The 20,294-nt window shown below is 35.4% G+C and overlaps 1 protein-coding gene across 1 annotated transcript in view; it reads left to right on the top strand.

The window, feature by feature from the left end:
- Window positions 1-20,294, top strand: part of LOC111159926 (ring finger protein 17) — a 162,528-nt gene that overhangs the window by 45,460 nt on the left and 96,774 nt on the right. Inside the window, exons 12-15 of the mRNA XM_022522609.1 lie at window positions 2,255-2,444; window positions 3,319-3,487; window positions 5,845-6,035; window positions 6,919-7,060. Of these exons, the coding sequence (XP_022378317.1) occupies window positions 2,255-2,444; window positions 3,319-3,487; window positions 5,845-6,035; window positions 6,919-7,060 (692 nt within the window). The remainder of the gene's footprint in view (window positions 1-2,254; window positions 2,445-3,318; window positions 3,488-5,844; window positions 6,036-6,918; window positions 7,061-20,294) is intronic.

The following is a 20,294-nucleotide window of genomic DNA, read 5'->3' as shown; positions in this document are numbered from 1 at the left end:
AGTTTCCTTGTCTCCAGGGAAAACTGGCCCATAAGATGATTCCTTATAGTATAACTACAGTCCCTTGCTGTCCCACATGTGAATATTGAGGATGTCATTAAGCACTTAAACTCACAACAGTGTTGTCTATTTCCTAGGGCCACTCAGAGAGTAGTTGGTAAACTTAATCAGTCTATCTTAATTTTAAGGGTATGTGTAATTTGCCATAATTTAGGCTTTTATTACAAATATTTTCTTTATAACTCATTGACTAAATTTAATTATACTCTGTAATAAGGTAAAACTATGATTTGATTTATTAACATGGTAAGAAAACTGTTCTCTTGATAGCAATCAATGCCTATACATAATACCAAAAATTATTATGTGTTTAAGGTTGTGTAGTCGTTCTTTAAGAATGTGATTAACTCTTAGCTCATCTGTGTGGCTTATCAGAATATCCAAAATCTAGGTTTATCATACACTTCGGACAAAAACTGATGGTAATTTTAAACTTTAGAGAACATTAAATTATGAGTATCTAAGAAAAGAGAAGTATAGTATTAAACATTTATGGCTACAAATATTTCTCTTAAAATTTAATACATGCCCAAAAGAGTTCAACTTAGATTGAGAAAGTGTTCTAAAAAAGCCACAGTCATCCTTTGTTTTAAATTAAGGATAATTATTGTTTCAGGTAAATAAATTTACATGACTTGAATACTCACTTATATTTTAAGAAAGTGACAAGGAAAGAACTTTAAGATGCTTTAAGAGGATATCCTCTTGTTCCCTTTTCCTACCTGTGCTCTTCATTATAAAGAACAAATGTCTTCAATAGGCTTTTATCTTACCTATTGTGAAAAAGAATAGTTTCATAGCATATATTTTAAAACTCAGAATATTGGGGCGCCTGGGTGGCTCAGTGGGTTAAGCCGCTGCCTTCGGCTCAGGTCATGATCCCAGGTCCTGGGTTCAAGCCCCGCATCGGGCTTTCTGCTCAGCGGGGAGCCTGCTTCCTCCTCTCTCTCTGCCTGCCTCTCTGCCTGCTTGTGATTTCTCTCTGTCAAAATAAATAAACAAATCTTAAAAAAAAAAAAACTCAGAATATTGGTTATGTGGTATATCAACATAAGAGAAAGGTTGATGACAATCTTTAGGCCAGATAAACATTTTCATAGAACTAAAAGTTAAAAGGCTACCCTAATGTGCCTCTCAGCTATCCTGTTTTAATTAGCATATACAGAGGGGATTTATACAGCATCACTCTGTATATAATGAGTGGTGAGATCTATCAATTTATCTCTGATAGGTAGCTTAGTTGTTAAGAGGATGGGCTCTAAGACCACCTTTGCCTACCTGTGTGATGGAAGCCCTATCTCTATAGGGTTGTTGTGGGAGTAAGTAAATTCAAACACAAAACACTGAGAACATCACTGAGCTCATAGGAAGCATTCAAATTCGGGCCTCTTTCTTCCTTGACCTTTTTTTCCCGAATTAATTTGTAATTCATCTGATCTCTCTGCTGCTAGGTCCTTGGTTCATCTTCCTCTTCTCTGAACCCCATTGTGTATTAATTTAATTTTGGCACGTCAAATGTAGCCTTTCATTGTTTCTTTACTTTGATTCCTCTTTATCAAGAGAAGGTAATTGTTTCTTCCTTTATGCTACCAAATGATTTTATAAATTTCAGCATGTATATGTCTATACATGTATGTGTGTGTATACATGGGGTAGAATGTCTTTATTGTTGTAAGTACATTTAATTGCCTATCTCTTTTCCTTTCTTGAGCTTTTTTTTTTTTTTGACAGAAAGAGCAAGATTTCAAGTAGGCAGAGAGGCAGGCAGAGAGAGAGGGGGAAGCAGGCTCCCTGCTGAGCAGAGAGCCCGATGCAGGACTTGATCCCAGGACCCTGAGATCATGACCTGAGCTGAAGGCAGAGGCTTAACCCACTGGGTCACCCAGGTGCCCCCTTTCTTGAGCTTCTTTATTGCAGGATAGTCTCATTCATCTTTGTTATAGTTCATAAAATATAGGTCCTCAATAAGAGACTGGTAACTTTGCATTTACCTCCCCAGCTACCTATATAACAGGAACTATCACAATATACCACCTTTATATTTTTCATAGCACTCGACATGTACTAAGTCTTCAGGAAATAAATTAATTAAAATTTCTTAGTGGTGGAACTAATATACATGTTCATAAATTAGAGCTAATTAGGTATTTTTCTTCATAAACACTGATAATGATTTGTCTTCCTTATTATTTAGGTGCAAGAATATTTGTCAACAGTATTGAAAATGGGATGTGGTGTCGAGGAACTATCACTGAATTAATTCCAATAGAACGTGAACATGTTAGAAAACTTTGTAGTCCAACCAAATTCTCAGTCCATGAAGTTGCACTAATACAAATATTCATGGTAGATTTTGGAAATTCTGAAGTCCTTATTGTTTCAGGGTATGGTATTACATGTTCCTGGCCTGTTTGGAAACATTGGTTATCGGGGGCGGGGGAGGGGTGAAATACTGAAGAATAAAGGAAATTGGGAAAGAATAGAAAGGAGTAATTTATCATTTTTTACTTCTAAGGCATATACTTTTTATTTTGTTCTATTTGTTTTACTGACTACTAAATTAGTAAAGTATTATCATTTATCAGTGTTACTACATGAGGAGCTTGGAAAAGGAGTAGTTTTTTTTCTGTTATTTTGGAAAAGGAGCTTTTTGATGTATCCAAACTTAAGTACTTTTCTGTGTTTATTCGAAAGAGGGAATGATGCACAAAAATATTTCTTTTAAATAAAGTATTATAGTTAGCTGCAGGATGATTGAGTAGAATTTTAAATCAGGTTTCTATAATTATTAAAGCTAACCCTAGGTACTCAAAAATATTTCCCTCAGTTTTCTAGGAAAATAAAACAACAATAATAATAAATTAAAAAAATAAAACTGAAAATGTTTCTGTGGTAAGGACCAGTGTTAACTATATAGAATGGTCACTATTTAATGGTCCTAGCTTTATAAATAAATAGTTTTCTGTTTGGAGGCATCATTATCATTATCCCCTTTAAGTCTAAACTTGAACAAATATAGGAAAGACAAAGATAAAATCAGATAAAGTCAGCTGAGATTTTATTTTATAGATAAAAGTACTGTCTGTGCTTATAAAATATGGATTAAATCTATGTAGTAGGAAAGTATGAATTAGAATACAACTTTCTATAAGATTTAGCTTAAATAAAGTATCCTTAGAAATGCATACCTTTTATGGAGGGAAAGCAAATTTGGGTTTCAAGTATTATTTTCAATAAATATTACCTGAATTCTTTTAGGGTTGGTGATACCCATGCAAGATCAGAACACATTGCTGAGCAGCATATAGTACTAAATGACTTATGCCTAGTTTTAAGGAAGTCTGAACCATATATTGAAGGGCTGCTGAAAGACATCCAGCCACTAGCACTGCCATGCTCACTGAAAGACATTGTTCCACAGAATTCAGTAAGTGAAACTTAAATTATTTCTTCTTCTGGGGGCTAAATATCTCAATTTTAGCTATGTATTGCCAGTTAGATTGCAAAGTAGGTTCAAGGCATCAATTCTTTTGGTAAGTGCATTTTGTATAATAAATTATCAGTGCCAGTAAAAAAGGAAATGAACTTCAGTTTCCATAATTAGAAACATTGTTAATGGGAAGTTGAGTTGAATAAACATATACAAATGAATAAACATATACTTGGAATGAATCCAAATAAACCACTAAATTTGAGTCACATATGGAGAGAAAAATAAATTTTAAAATATGGTCTGGCATGTGTTTCTATAAATTTCTTCACTATTTTCATGACACTTTGTTCATAAGTTGTATTCTGCTTTGTATTGTTTATGAATATCTATTCCCCAGCAAGCCTTAAAAACTCTTACAAGACAGAAAATGTATGTAAGAATATATATTAAATGGTTATTTTATGAAGGCTTTGAAAGCAAGAATCTGTGTCTCTGCCTATCATTGTATTCCCAGTGCTTAGCAGATTACATAGCACATAAAAGGCATTTGACAGATATTTGAAAGAATGAGTAAATGAAAAAAAATGTAAAAGGAAACGTAAGTATTAGCTGTTTTCCCCAAAATGGTAAAACTGGTTTAAATTTGGCTTTTATACTTCTTTTGCATTTTCTGAATAAACTTTATAATCTTTAGAAAGAGTTTTTTTTTTGTTTTTAAGCAACCTGTAGCTTTTAAAAAGTTTGAGTATAGTTGACACACATTGTTACATTAGTCTCAGGTATACAGCATAGTGACTAACCAACTCTGCTGGAGATATCACAATTCCAGATTTCAAAATATACTACAAAACCAAAGTAAAAAAAAAAACAGTATGGTACTGGTACAAAAATAGACTTACAGATCAATGGAACAGAATAGAGAGCCCAGAAATAAAACCATGCTTATATGATCAATTAATCCATGACAGTGGAGGCAAGGATATACAACAGGGAAAAGACCATCTCTTCAATAAATGGTGCTGGGAAATCTGGACAGCTACATTGCAGAAGAATGTAACTGGAACATTTGATTATACCATGTGCAAAAAGAAACACAAAATTAAATTTCTAAATGTGAGACCTGAAACCATAAAAGTCCTAGATAAAACATAGATAGTAATTTCTCTGACATCAGCCTTAGCAATATTTTTCTAGATGTGTCTCCTCAGGCAAAGGAAATAAAAGCAAAAATAACATATTTGGGAATACACCAAAATAAAAAACTTTTGCTCAGTGAAGGAAATCCTCAACAAAACAAAAGGCAACCTACTGAATGAGAAGATAATTACAAATGGTATATCTGATAAGGGGTTAATATTCAAAATATATAAAGAACTTAACACCAGGAATGTGTAGTTTTAACCCTTGATATTTTCTTTAGGTATGGAAACTTAAAGGTTCAAAGATCAACTTAAAATTTTTTTTTAAATGGGTGAATATTTTTCATTATTTAAATACCATATACTTCATATATTCCCAGTTAAATGGAAACTGATGATTATAAACACCTTGATTACATTACATGGCTTCCAGTATATTTTCAAATTTACCTCTTCTTTTTCTTTATTTGAGAGAGAGAGAGAGAGAAAGCACAAGCCGTGGGGAGAGGGAGAGGGAGAAGCAGACTCCCCGCCAAGCAGGGGGCCCAATGTGGGGCTCAATCCCAGGACCCTGGGATCGTGACTTAAGCTGAGATGGACGTTTAACCAACTGAGCCACCCAAGCACCCCAAAATTACCTTTTGAATTTGTGTTATTTAAGTGGAAAAATCATGTTTTATTTTAGAATATTTATAATTTATATAATGTTATATAATATGTTATATATATATATATATACATATATACACACACACACACACACACATATATATATACATATATATATACACACACACACACACATATATATATATACACATAAATATTCAGAAGTGAAACTAAATTCTAAAATACAACAGCTTAAATGGACACCTTGAGACTGTTCATAAAAATCAAAGATCTAGGGGCACCTGGCTGGCTCATTTGGTAGAGCATGTGACTCTTGATCTCAGGATCATGAATTCAAACCCCACACTGGAAACAGAACTCACTAAAAAAAAATTCATATATTGTACATACATAAACACTGACCTTGGATCTGGCCCTAGGTATTGTTTAGTATCTGTGGTTGAGCCCCTGTGCTCAAGTTTGCAGACTTTGATTGTATTTTGGACTTACAAAGAAAAATAAAATAAAAGCTAAATCCAGAGCATGGTACCATTAGAGCTAATTGTAGTTATTAAGTACATTGGAATTCTACTTTTTTCACAGGATGAAGGCTGGGGAGAAGAAGCCAAAGTAGAATTTTTGAAAATGGTAAATAACAAGGCTGTTTTAATGAAAGTTTTTAGAGAAGAAGATGGTGTGCTAATTGTAGATCTGCAGAAACCACCAACAAATAAAATAAGCAGTGATATGCCTGTGTCTCTTAGAGATGCATTAGTTTTTATGGAGTTAGCAAGGTAGGTAACTTATTAAAACAAATACTTTGAGGTGTAGTTATAAATTGGAATAACAGAGTTTACCTATGAAAACTATGGACTGACTCTAAAGCATAATCTGAGAGGTTAAAAATATTGTTACCAGGGCTCTCTAAGTATGGTTATCTGAAAATGCATTCAGATAATTTAAGTAAATAGAAAAATTAAGGTAACTCAAAGGAAACTATTTGTAGATACTGAACATTTTTTTAGGTTCTTGATAATTTCACAAACAGTTCTACTAGGGTTTTAAGAATCAGAGTTTAAAGTTCCTGGCTTAAATTTTCTAACCACTGGAATAAGTTCATGATCACCATTCTGTATTTAATGTAGGAATTTAGAATAGATACTTAAAGTTACTTCCTCCACCCCCATCACTGATGAACAAAGTAAGATGACTAACGATAGGGATAGTGAAAGATACTTTTTGTCCTGAGTGATGAGATGACTCTGGAAGTGACCCAAGTAGATCTCATTGTGGAAATATAAAAGTAGTATTAGAGCTGGATGGGGTCACAGACACCCCTCAGGTGGCCTTACTGAGTGCTACCACAGTCCGTGGTTGTCAGTTCCTCAAAGAGGAGAGACTTCGAGTAGAAGACACAGACCTGGCTCAAAAATGTCCCAACACAAATTCGAAGGTCAATTATTGATTTTTGAGACTTGACATCTCAAGTTTGACATCTCACTTGGTTTGATAATTGAAGACAATACCAAGAAATGTATTAGAAAAGAAATTGGAAAGAGAATACTGTAGGTAGATTAATTAGTCTATATACAAGTCCTTCCTTCAGACCAAGTTGCTAAGAGAAGAGAGACTTTAAGAAAATGACCTGCTTATGCTTTTGATTATGTTTTTAATCAGGTTTAGGTCACAATCGCCAAGAAGCCACTCTGAAAAAAATATGACTTTACACTATCACCCACCTATTTTGCCTAAAGAAATGACAGATGTTTCAGTTATGGTTTGTCATATAAATAGTCCTGCCAATTTCTATCTTCAATTGGTAAGTATTTAGTATTCCTTTGAGACAAAGTAAATTTTTTCAAATTTTAAGTAGAAATGTATAATGGAAATGAGCACCTAAAATGAATTTTAGAGAAAACAAACCACTGTCAACCTTCTGTAAGTTTAAGTTTCTTAGCTGCAATTATAAATGAGAAAGTCACATGATTCATAGTAAGTTGAAGGAACTCTTCATGCAAATTATGAAATATGGAAGGAAAGGACGGTGAAGGATACCTAATATATGTGTTTTTTGCCACCTTAATGATATCTATAGTATAGGAAAGCACATAGACCAGACATCAGAATACTAGGCAAAGGTATCTCAGTGTGGTTTTGATTTGTATTTCCCTGATGCCAAGTGATGTAGAGCATTTTTTCATGCATCTGTTGGCCATTTGGATATCTTTGGAGAATTGTCTCTTCATGTCTTCTGTCCCTTTCTTGATTGGATTTTCTTTGGGTGTTGAGTTTGATAAGTTCTTTATAGATTTTAGATGTTAGCCCTTTATCTGATGTCATTTGAAAATATCTTCTCCCATTCTGTCAGTTGTCTTTAGGTCTTGTTGACTTTTCCCTTTGCTGTGCAAAAGCTTTTTATTTTGATGGAGTCCCGCTAGTTAATTTTTGCCTTTGATTCCCTTGCTTTTGGAGATGTATCTAGCAAGAGTTGTACAGCCAAGGTCAAAGAGGTTGCTGCCTGTGTTCTCCTCTAGGATTTTCATGGATTCCTGTCTCACATCTAGGTCTTGCATCCATTTTGAGTCTATTTTTGTGTGCAGTGTAAGGAAATGGTCCAGTTTCATTCTTTTGCATGTTGCTATCCAATTTTCCCAACATCATTTGTTCAAGAGACTGTCCTTTTCCCATTAGATATTGTTCACTGCTTTGTCAAAGATTAGTTGACCACAGAGTTGAGGGTCCATTTCTGGGTTTTCTATTCCGTTCCATTGATCTATGTGTCTGTTTTTGTGCCAGTACCATACTGTCTTGATGATTACAGCTTTGTAATAGACCATCTCACATCAGTCAGAATGGCTAAAATTTAACAAGTCAGGAAACAACAGATGTTGGCGAGGATGCGGAGGAAGGGGAACCCTCCTACACAGTTGGTGGGAATGCTTGTGGGGAAGCTGGTGCAGCCACTCTGGAAAACAGTATTGAGGTTCCTTAAAAAGCTGAAAATAGAGCCGCCCTATGACCCAGCAATTGCACTACTGGGTATTTACCCCAAGGATACAAATGTAGTGACCCGAAGGGGCACCTGCACCCCAATGTTTATAGCAGCAGTGTTCACAATAGCCAAACTATGGAGAGAATGCAAATGTCCATTAACAGATGAATGGGTAAAGAAGATAAAGAAGATGGAATACTATTCAGACATCAAATAAAATCTTACCATTTGCAATGATGTGGATGGAACTAGAGGGTATTTTGCTAAGTGAAATAAATCAAAGAAAGACAGGTATCATATGATTTCACTGATATATGGAATTTAAGAACAAAACAGGAGCATCAGAGGAGCATAGGGGCAGAGAGGGAAAAGTAAAATGAGATGAAATCAGGGAGACAAATCATAAGAGACTCTTACTCATAGGAAGGAAACAGGGTTGCTGGAGGGGATGGCTGTGGGTGGATGGTGTAAATGGGTGATGGACATTAAAGAGGATATGTAATGTAATGAGCACTGGGTATAATAGACTGATGAATCACAGGCCTGTACCTCTGAAACCAATAATATATGTTAATTAATTGAATTTAAATTTAAAAATGATTAAAAAAAAGTACTGTGAGAAAACCTATTTCTGACAATGGACATCTGAGAATTTACATGTTTATAATGGGTAATTTTCTGAATTTGAACACCAAAATTCAGATCAGAGGCATTTCATATTAAATTTTGGATGTGGACTGATGGGTTTGTTTAGATAGCTACTAACAGGGGCGCCTGGGTGGCTCAGTGGGTTAAAGCCTCTGCCTTCGGCTCAGGTCATGATCCCAGGGTCCTGGAATTGAGCCCCGTATTGGGCTCCCAACTCAGTGGGGAGCCTGCTTCCCCCTCCCTCTCTGCCTGCCTCTTTGCCTACTTGTGATCTCTGTGTCAAATAAATAAAATCTTAAAAAAAAAAATAGATAGCTACTAACAGTGAGTTCATCCTTATCGATCTCTTTATGTCTATACTTAATATGAATTAACTCTTTCTAAAGGCCATAATGAGTGAATAATTCATTAATCTTCACAACAATCCTATGAGAAAAATACTAGTAATTTCATTTAGATTTGGAGACTAACCAAAGGGATAAAGCAACTTGCCTGAGGTCACACAGCTACAGAAGGGAAGAGCCAGGATTGAACTGGGCAGTGTAACTTCATTCAGAGCCTGTCATCTTAACCATTGCACTACTCTGTAAGTGATCCACTAAGTTGTGGAAGTCGGCTTATTTAGCACTAAGTAAGGACTTGCATATTTCTTTCAGTGAATTTTTTTTACTTTTATTTAAAGTGAAGTAAAACATATAGAAAATATACCATTTTAGCCATTAAATGTACACTTCAGTGCCGTTAAGTACACTCAGTGTTGAATATCCACTGCTGCTATTCATCTCTAGAACTGTTTCATCATCACAAACATCTCTGTAACCATTAAAGAACTCCCCATTTTTCCTTCCCCTTCCCCCAGCCTCTCATAACCTGCCCTACTTTCTTTTCCTGTGAATTTATTCTAGGTACCTCTTAAGTAGAAACATAGAATATTTTTCCTTTTGTGTCTGCCTTATTTCACTTAGTGTAATATTTACATGTTGCAGCGTATATCAGAATTTCATTCTTCTTCATGACTAGTATTTCCTTGTATGTATATACTGTATTTTATTTACCATTCATCTGCTGATGGACACTTGGATTGTTTAAACATTTTGGCTATTGTGAATAATGCTTCTATAAGCATGAGGGTACAACTGTCCATTTGGGTCTCTGCTTTCAATTTCTTTAGATATATATCTAGCTCTGGAATTGCTGGATAATATTATAATTCTGTTTAACTTTCTGAAGAGCTGTGAAACTGTTTTCCACAGTGCCACACCATTTTGTATTTCCATTAGTGATGAATAAGAGTAGTTTTTCCACACACTCACCAACACTTTTTTTTTTTTAAATAATCATTTTAAGGATATGAAATTGTATCTCATTATGGATTTGATTTGAATTTCCCACATGGCTAGTATTGTTGAATACATTTTTTCATGTATGTATTTATTAGTCATTTATAAAATTCCTTTGGAGAAATACCTATTCCAGTCCTTTCACCAATTTTAAATTGGATTATTTTGTTATAGGTATTCTTTATACATTAGGAATATCAGTTCTTTATCAGATATATAATTTTCAGATATTTTCTCCCATTCTGTGGGTTGTCTTTTCACTCTCTTGATAGCATTCTTTGATCCACAAAAGTTTTTAACTTGATAAAGTCCAGTTTATTTTTTTCTTTTGTTGCCTGTGCTTTTGAGTCATACCCAAGAAATTATTGTTGAATCTAACATTATGAAGGTTTTCCCCTGTGTTTTAAGAGTTTTACAGTTTTAGCTCTTACACCTAGGTCTTTGATTCATTTAGAGTTAATTTTTATATATGGTATAAGAGTCCAGTTTCATTCTTTTCCATGTGAATGTCCACTTTTCTCTGCACAATTTGTTGAAAAGATGGTCTTTTCCCCATTGAATGGTCTGGGCATGTTTGTCAATACTCAGTTAACCATATATGTAGAGGTTTATATCTGGGATGTCTATTTATTCCATTGGTCTGTCTGTCCTTATGTCAGTGGCACACTGTTTTGATTACTATAGCTTTGTAGCAAGTTTTGAAATCAGGATGTGTGAGCCCTCCAACTTTGTTCTTTTTCAAGTTTGTTTTGGCTGTTTGGGGTCCCCTGAGATTTCATATGACTTTGAGAATGGGTATTTCTATTCTGCCTGAAACATCACTGAAATTTTAATAGGGATTGCATTGAATTGTAGATTGTTTTGGGTAGTATTGTCAACATATTAGGTTTTCCAGTCCATGAATGTGGGATATCTTTCCTTTTGTGTCTTCTTTTATTTCTTTTAGCAGTCTTATATGGAATATAAGTATACAAGTCTGTTCCCTCCTTGTTTAAGTTAATTCCTAAGTGTATTCTTCTTATAGTATTGTAGAACAAATTATTACTTTCCATTTCAGATTGTTCATTATTGCTTTGTATAACATAACTGGTTTTTCTGTCTTGATTTTAGATCCTATAACTTTACTAACAGGTATTTTTTTTTTGGTAGGTTTTTTAGAGTTTTATACATTATAAAATTATGTCAGCTACAAAAAGATAATTTTATTCCTGACAATTGGAATGCCTTTTGTTTCTTTTTCTTATTTAATGGCTCTGGCTATAAGTTCCAATATCTTGTTGAATACAAGTAAAAAATGTGGACATCTTTTTCTTCTGTCTTAGAGGAGAAAAAGCATTTCTCTTTTACCATTGACTATGCTATCTGTGGGTTTTCCCCATATGGCTTTTATCATGTTGAAGAAAGTTCCTAGGAATAATTCATTGAGTGTTTTTGTCATGAAAACAGTGTTTGATAGTGTCATATACAGTTTTTGCATCATTTGAGATGATCATGGTTTTTATTTTTCCTTCATTCTATTGATAAATAGACAAGAACAATTCTGCATTGTTTTTGTTTTATATTTTGAACCATCATTGCATTCCAGGAATCAGTCCCCCTAGATCATGATATATAATAATCCTTCTAATATTACACTGAATTTGGTTTGTAAGTATTTCATTGAGGATTTTTGCATCAGTGTTCATAAGTGATATTAGTCTAGTTTTCTTGTCGTGTCTTTGTATGGCTTTAGTTTCAGGTAATGTTGATCTCTTAAAATGAGTTGGGATGAGTTTCTCCTCCCAGTTTTTTGACCAAGAAGGGGTGGTGGTCTTTTTTAAGTTTTTATTTGAACTGCAGTTAATTAACATATAGTGTAATATTAGCTTCAGGTGTACAATATAGTGATTCAGCATTTCCATACATCATCCAGTGTTCATCACAAGTGCACTCCTTAATCCACATCACCTATTTCACCCATCCCCCCCACACCTCCCTTCTAGTGACCACCAGTGTGGTAGAATTCATCAGTGAAGCTGTGTGATCCAGGGCTTTTCTTTATTTGGAAGTTTTTTTGTTTGTTTGTTTTTTTAAAGATTTCACTCATTTATTTGACCGAGATCACAAGTAGGCAGAGGCAGGCAGAGAAAACAGGGAAACAGGCTCCCCGCTGAGCAGAAAGCCCGATGTGGGGCTCGATCCCAGGACCCTGAGATCATGACCTGAGCCGAAGGCAGAGACTTTAACCTACTGAGCCACCCAGGTGCCCCAGTTTGGAAGTTTCTGATTACTAATTCAGTCTCCTTGCTAGACAAAGGTCTGCTTAGATTTTGCTATTCATGACTCAGTCTTGGTAGGTGTGTGTTTCTAGGTATAGTAGACTATTAGAATCCTTTTTATTTATTAAGATCAGTAAGAATTTCACTCACTAAATTTCTAATTTTAGTAATTTGTGTTTTCTCTTTTTCCTTAGTCTAATGATTTGTCAATTTTGTTAATCTTTTCAAAAACCAATCTTTGTTTTTTTAACCCATTGTTTTTCTATTTTGTATTTTATTTTTTTATTTTTTATTTTTTGAAGATTTTATTTATTTATTTGACAGACAGAGATCACAAGTAGGCAGAGAGGCAGGTGAGAGAGAGGAGGAAGCAGGCTCTCCGTGGAGCAGAGAGCCCGACGTGGGGCTTGATCCCAGGACACTGGGATCATGACTCGAGCCAAAGGGAGAGGCTTTAACCCACGGAGCCACCCAGGCGCCCCTATTTTGTATTTTATATCAATGTTTTATTCTTCATTATTTTCTTCTTTATGCTAATTTGGGTTCATTTTGCTTACTTTGCTTTTTTATTTCCTTAAGTTTTATAGCTATTTATGATCGTTCTTTTTTTTTCACTGTATGCATTTATAAGCTATAAAATTCCGTTTTAACACTACTTTTGTTTCATCCCATGAGTTTCTTGTGAATTTTTTAGTTTTGTCTTAATTTCTAGTCTCCTTCCATTGTGATTAGGAAAGACACTTTGTATGTTTTCAGTGTTTTAAAATTTACTGAGGATTGTTTTGTAGCCTAACATATTGTCTATCCTGAGAATGTTCCACGTGCACTTGAGAAAAAAATGTGTATTCTGCTCTTGGTTTGAATGTTCTATTTCTGTAACTTGAAACTGGTTTGTACTATTGTTCAAGTAATCTTTTTTTTTCCTAACGTTCCTTGTAGTTCGGTTTTTGAAAATGGAGCACTGAAGTCTCCTTTTATTGAAGAACTATGTCCCTTTGATTCTGTCAATGCTTGCCTGATATATTTTGGGGTGCTGATGTTTGGTGCATATGTATTTGTAATTGTTAACGTCTTACTGGTGAATTGACTCTCTTACTAATGTATAATGTCATTCTTTGTTTCTTGTAATATTATCTGACTTAAAGTCTATTTTTATCCTAAGTCTAGTAAGTCTAATTTAAAGTATAATTTAGCTATTCCAGCTCTCTGTTGGTTGCTGTTTGCATGGAATACATTTTCCTGTTTTTCAATTTCAACCTGTGTATGTTTTGAGATCCAAAGTGAGTATCTTATGCATAGCATATAGTTGGGCCATTTTTAAAAATCCATTCTGCCAGTTGTACCTTTTAATTGGAGCTTTTAATCCATTTAAAGTGCTATGAGGGCTGCCCAGGTAGCTCAGTCAGTTAGGCATCTGCCTTCAGCTCAGGTCATGATTCCTGGACTCTGGGATCAGCCTTACATCAGGTTGCTTCTTGCTCAGCAGGGAGCCTGTTTCTCCTTCCTCTGCCTGCTGCTCCCCCTGCTTGTACTCTGTATCTCTCTCAAATGAATAAATCTTTTAAAAAAGTAAAATAAAAATAAAGTACCTATTAATCAGAAAGGCTTCCACCATTTTGTTATTTTCTATGTATCTTATAGCTTTTTTGTCTCATTTCTTCTATTAATTCCCTCTTTTGTGTTTGCAGTTTTTTGTAATGTCATTTTTAAATATTTTTGAAAGACATTGTCATAAAAAATAACAAAATTTACCATCTAACAGTTTAAATTTTTGAATGTACAGTTCAGTAGTGTTAACTATACTCACATTGTTGTGCAGCAGATCTGTAGAACTTTTCATCTTATAGAACTGAAACTTTACAGCTCTTGAACAGTCACTCTCCATTTTGCCCACCCCTAACTACTGACAACCATAATTCTATGAATTTCACTATGTCTTTGTGTGGCTGGCTTACTTCATTAGCATAATGCCCTCAAGGTTCATTCATACTGTGCAAGAAGATTTCCTTCTTTAAGGTTATTATTCCATTGTATGTATATTTCAAATTTTATTAGTCCATTCATCCATCAGTGGACATTTGGTTTGCTTCTACCTCTTGACTATTGTGAATAATGCTGCAGGGAACATGGGTGTGCAAATATTGTAGTTTCGTCTTTTGATTATCTTATTTCCTTTTGTGTATATATAAATGTTTTTATCATTACCATAAGGATTACCTGTATACTAAAGTTGTAACAATTAATACAAATTTATATCAACTTTTAATTATACAAAAAAATCCTGTGAAGCTTCATTCCCCTCTTATTTATGTCACAAATTAATCTTTATACATTATATGCTCAGTAACATAGATTTAGAATTTTCTGCATTTATCTTTTAAATCCTGTAGAAATAGCTATTATCCTATAAAAATAAATAGAAATAAAAGTGGAGTTGGGGCGCCTGGGTAGCTCAGTGGGTTAAAGCCTCTGCCTTTGGCTCAGGTCATGATCCCAGGGTCCTGGGATCAAATCCTGCATCGGGCTCTCTGCTCAGCAGGAAGCCTGCTTCTCCCCCTCTCTCTCTGCCTGCCTCTCTGCCTACTTATGATCTCTGTCTGTCAAATAAATAAGTAAAATCTTAAAAAAAATTTTAAAAAGATAAAGAAATAAAAGTGGAGTTACAAACCAAAATTAAAATAATACTGGCTTTCTTATTTGTCCTTGTGTTTACCTGAACCACAGATCTTCATATCTTCATGTGACTATCAAGTTACACTCTATGATCCTTTTAGTTCTACTTTAAGGACTCCTTTTAGGGACAATGAACACCCTCACCTCTTGTTTCTCTATGAATGGCTTAATTTCTCCCTCATCTTTGAAGGATGGTTTTGCTGGATCTGTAATTCTCAGTTGATATGGTTTTTTTTTCAGCACTTTAAATATATCTCCCTGTTGTCTTCTGTCCTCAAAGTTTTCTTAGAAGAAATCAGCAAGTAATCTTGATGATCCCTCATACAGGACAAGTTGCTTCTCTTTTGCTGCTTTCAAGATTCTTCCTTTGTCTTTATTGTTTGATTATAATGTATTTGAATGCGTTTCTTTAGGTTTATCCTACTTACGGTTTTGTTGAGTGTATTAGCTTCTTAGGGCCATTGGAACAAGGTACCCTAAATTGGATAGCTTAAACAACAAAACTTTATGGTTTGACAGTGATGACTAGTCTAGGAGTCTAAAATTGAGGTTTTGGCAGGGTTCATTCCTTCTGAGATCTTAGAGGTAAAATATATTCCATGTGTCTCCTCTAGATTTTGGTGGTAGATGGTATGCTGGCAATCTTTACCATTTGTTGATGTCTGTTTCATCACCACAGTCTCTTCTGCTTTCCTCACCTGGCATTTTATCTACTTGTTTATCTCAGTTTTTTAATAAGGACACCAGTCCTATTGAATAAAGTTTTAGTCCTGCCCAAGACTTTCTTTTACCTTAATAACATCTGTAAACCCTAATTTCAAATAAGGTTACACTCTGAGATACTTTGTGGTTAGAAGTCCAACATATGTTTTGGGAAGGACACAGTGTGCAAAGCAATCTACTCCTACTCTATCATAAATTCATGTACTGATGTAGTGAAAAGAAGGGCCATCTGTACCCCAATGTTTATAGCAGCAATGGCCACGGTCGCCAAACTGTGAAAAGAACCAAGATGCCCTTCAACAGACGAATGGATAAGGAAGATGTGGTCCATATACAGTATGGAGTATTATGCCTCCATCAGAAAGGATGAATACCCAACTTTTGTAGCAACATGGATGGGACTGGAAGAGATTATGCTGAGTGAAATAAGTCAAGCAGAGAGAGTCAATTATCAAATGGTTTCACTTATTTGTGGAGCATAACAAATAACATGGAGGACAAGGGGAGATGGAGAGGAGAGGGGAGTTGAGGGAAATTGGATGGGGAGATGAACCATGAGAGACTTTGGACTCTGAAAAACAATCTAAGGTTTTGAGGGGGGGTGGGAGGTTGGGGGAACCAGGTGGTGGGTATTAGAGAGGGCACAGATTGCATGGAGCATTGGGTGTGGTGCAAAAACAATGAATACTGTTACGCTGAAAAGAAATAAAAAATTTTAAAAAAATAAATAAAGAATAGCAGCCAAAACTTTCTCATATTTCAATAAGGATATGATCCAAGAATCAAGAAATGCCGTGAACTCCAAGTAATATAAAGCCAAGAAAATATACACAAAGACACATCTAACTAAACTACTGCAAGTCAAAAAGGAAATCTTTTTATTTTTTAAAGATTTTATTTATTTACTTGACAGAGAGAGATCACAAGTAGACAGAGAGGCAGGCAGAGAGAGAGGGAAGCAGGCTCCCTGCTGAGCAGAGAGCCCGATGCGGGACTCGATCCCAGGACCCTGAGATCATGACCTAAGCTGAAGGCAGCGGCTTAACCCACTGAGCCACCCAGGCGCCCCAAAAAGGAAATCTTGAAAGCATCAACAAAAACCAAATTCATCGTGTACAAATGAATCTGAAAAATATTAATTTCTTAGCAGAAATTAACATCCCAAAAGATAGTATAAGACTGTATTCAATGTACTAAGAGAAAAAACTGTCATGTTTGAGTTCTGTGTATAACAAAATGTTCTTTCAAAATAAGAGATAAATTTAGACATTCACAGATAAATAAAGGCAGGGGGAGCCCACTACCATAGACATGCCTTGTAATAAAAGGGTGCTAGATGATCATTCAAAGACCTACACAAATAAGTTCTTTAGTAATGATGTCTCTAGTATCAACAGACATTTTCATTATGCTAAATTCACTTGTACTTGAATTATGCTAAATTCACTGAAATTAGAAAAAAAAATGCATGTACTTCCCACATTCAAAATATATCCACCCCATTCCAGTCATTACAGTATCGCTTCTGAGTCCAAAATCTTATATATAAATATCATCAAATAAAAGTCTCACATCTCATAGTCTAATTCAAGTACAGGTTAAGACTTAGGTATCACTCGAGCTGGAGCAAAATTCTTCTCTATCTCTGAATATGTGAGACCAGACAAATCTAAAGCCTAGCAGGACAAATTCTATTAGATTCTTATGACTTGAGAATCTACTTCATTGGGGCACCTGGGTGGTTCAGTGGGTTAAAGCCTCTGCCGTCGGCTCAGGTCATGATCTCAGGGTCCTGGGATCAAGCCCCGCATCAGGCTCTCTGCTCGGCGGGGAGCCTGCTTCCCCCTCTCTCTCTGCCTGCCTCTCTGCCTACTTGTGATCTCTGTCAAATAAATAAATAAAATCTTTAAAAAAAAAAGTATCTACTTAATTGGCTGGATGCTCCACCCTCCAGTTCTGCTAGGGTGGTAGTTTTGCCCCCACCACCTCACTTATTGGAATTGAGGTGTTGTCCTCATGCTCTGGAACCCAGGAGGCTGAACCTCCTGGAACAGAGGATGAGACTGTCCTGCCTCTCAGGCTGTGCCCTCTGGGCTTCTGGTGGCATTGGCAGACAAGACAGCCCCTGAACCACCTTTGGGGTCATTATTCCTTTTTCTTGAAAGATAACACATGTTCAGGGCTGATAGCCTGGTCAACTCACTTCCTGCCTATAACATCGCACAAATCCAGCAGCCTTCCTTCTTCCTGTCTCTGTCCCCTTAAGTTCAAGCTGGTAGTGTTTCTACTGAATTGACTGATTGGATCCACAAGTCACTTGCCTGTAATCTCTTCAGCAGTGTCTAGCCACATCCTTGGTGTCCTCTCTTAAGTATACATTCTCATTGTTTACAATATGGATAGACTGAGAATTTTTAAAATACTTCAAGTTCTGGTTTCTTTATGTTTAGCAATTCTTTCTTTATGTCTCTTCTCGTGTTTTTTCATAAACAACAAGGAGAAACCAAACTGCACATTCAACATTTTGCTTAGAGATTTCTTTAGCTATATATTAATGTTCTACTTTCTGTCCAACAGAACACAATTCAACCAAGTTCTCTACCACTTTATATCAAGGATTTCCTTTCTTCCAGTTTCCAATAGCATGTTTCTCATTTCTGTCTGAGATCTTACCAGAAGCACCTTTAACATTCATATTTCTACCAGAATTCTTTTCAAGACAATCTGGACTTTTTCATTTAAGCACTTCATAACCATTACCTAATTCCAAAGTCACACCCACATTTTAGGTATTTGTTACAGCAACACCCTACTTCTCAAAACCAAAATCTGTATTCATTTCCTAGGGCTGCAATAACAAAGTTACACAGATAAGGTGGCTTAAAGAACATAAATTTATAGTCCCATAGTTCTGGAATTTTGAAGTGTGAGATCAAGGTGTCAGTAGGGTATGTTCCTTCTTAGGGTTGTGAGTGATAAATTATTCCATTCCTTTATCCTACTTTCTGATGCTTAGTTGGAAATTTTGGTGGTCTGTGACTTCTGCTGCATCACCTTAATCTCTGTCTTGATCTTCTCATGGATTCTCCTCTGTTTGCCTCTGTACCAAATCTTTCCCTTTTAATAACATCAATCATATTTTATTAAGGCCTATCCTGGGGCACCTGGGTGGCTCAGTGGGTTAAAACCTCTGCCTTCAGCTCAGGTCATGATCCCAGAGTCCTGGGAAAGCCCTATCCTAATGACCTCATTTTAACTTGATTATCTGTTAATACTCTGTCTCCAAATAAGGTCACATTCTCAGGTTGTGACTCCAACATATCCTGGAGATACAAGTCAACCCATAACATTGATTCATGTTCGTCATCAAATTTGGGACATTTTCAGCCATTATGTCTTCAGATAATCTTTCTGCTCCTTTTTCCTTCTGGAATTCCCATAATGTATATATTAATATGTATAATGGTGCCCTTGGCCTCTGTTCAAGTCCCTTAGCCTCTCTTCCCTTTACACTTTTCCCCACTGTTCCTTTCTTATGCTTGTTTCAGATATGCTGTTGAATCCCTCTGGTGTGTTTTTCACTTCAGTTATTATACTTTTCAGCTCCAGAATTTGTTTGATTCCTTTTTATAATTTCTCTTTGTTGGTGTTTTCATCTTGGTTCTTTATTATTTTCCTGGTTTCCTCTAGTTCTTTATCCATGTGTTCCTTTCTTCTTTAGTTCTTTATCCATGTGTTCCTTTCTTCTTTGAACATATTTAAGACAGTTGTTCTGAAGTTTTTGTTTAGTATGTCCTTTATCTGGGCTTCTTTGAGGGTGGTTTCTGTTTTGTTCCCATGAATGAGCCATGTTATCTTTTTTCTTTGTATTTCTTCTGATTTTTTGTTGAAAATTGGACATTTGACTATTAGAATGTGGTGACTTTGAAAATAAGATTCCCCACCTTCCTGGGATTTGCTGGATTTTCTTATTGTTGAAGACTACAGTGGTTGGTTAGTTTTGAGACTATTTCAAACTATTTTTTCAAAGATGATTCCTTGCATGTGATCACTGAAGTATCTATTCCTTTAGCTAGTGACAGAGATTTATTTGAATGCCAGAAGCTTGATTGGGCGTTTGCTTGGTTGCTATAAACCTTTGACTTTTTCATAGTTCTGACAAAGTTCCTAAGGCTTTTCTCCCCTCCCCCCCTCTTTTTTCCCCATTGTTTCTATGGGGGAACGAGAGCTTAGAGCGTCTTAGTCTACTATTTTGCTGATGTCACTCCTCTGCGCAGTTTTTCACTGTTCACTTTAGATGGAAGAATATGAATAAAACCTACTTAGAAATAAAAGTTAAAAAAAACTGAAGGTTTTTGAAGTAATTTAAATGAAATAAGAAAAGACAGATTCATAAAATTTCCATTTGCATTATAAATC

Source organism: Enhydra lutris, unplaced genomic scaffold, assembly GCF_002288905.1.
Source record: "Enhydra lutris kenyoni isolate GAN:26980312 unplaced genomic scaffold, ASM228890v2 scaffoldscaffold71, whole genome shotgun sequence".
Taxonomy (NCBI): Eukaryota; Metazoa; Chordata; class Mammalia; order Carnivora; family Mustelidae; genus Enhydra; species Enhydra lutris.
The sequence above is the reverse complement of the archived record's forward strand: the minus strand, read 5'-3'. Positions and strand labels throughout refer to the sequence as shown.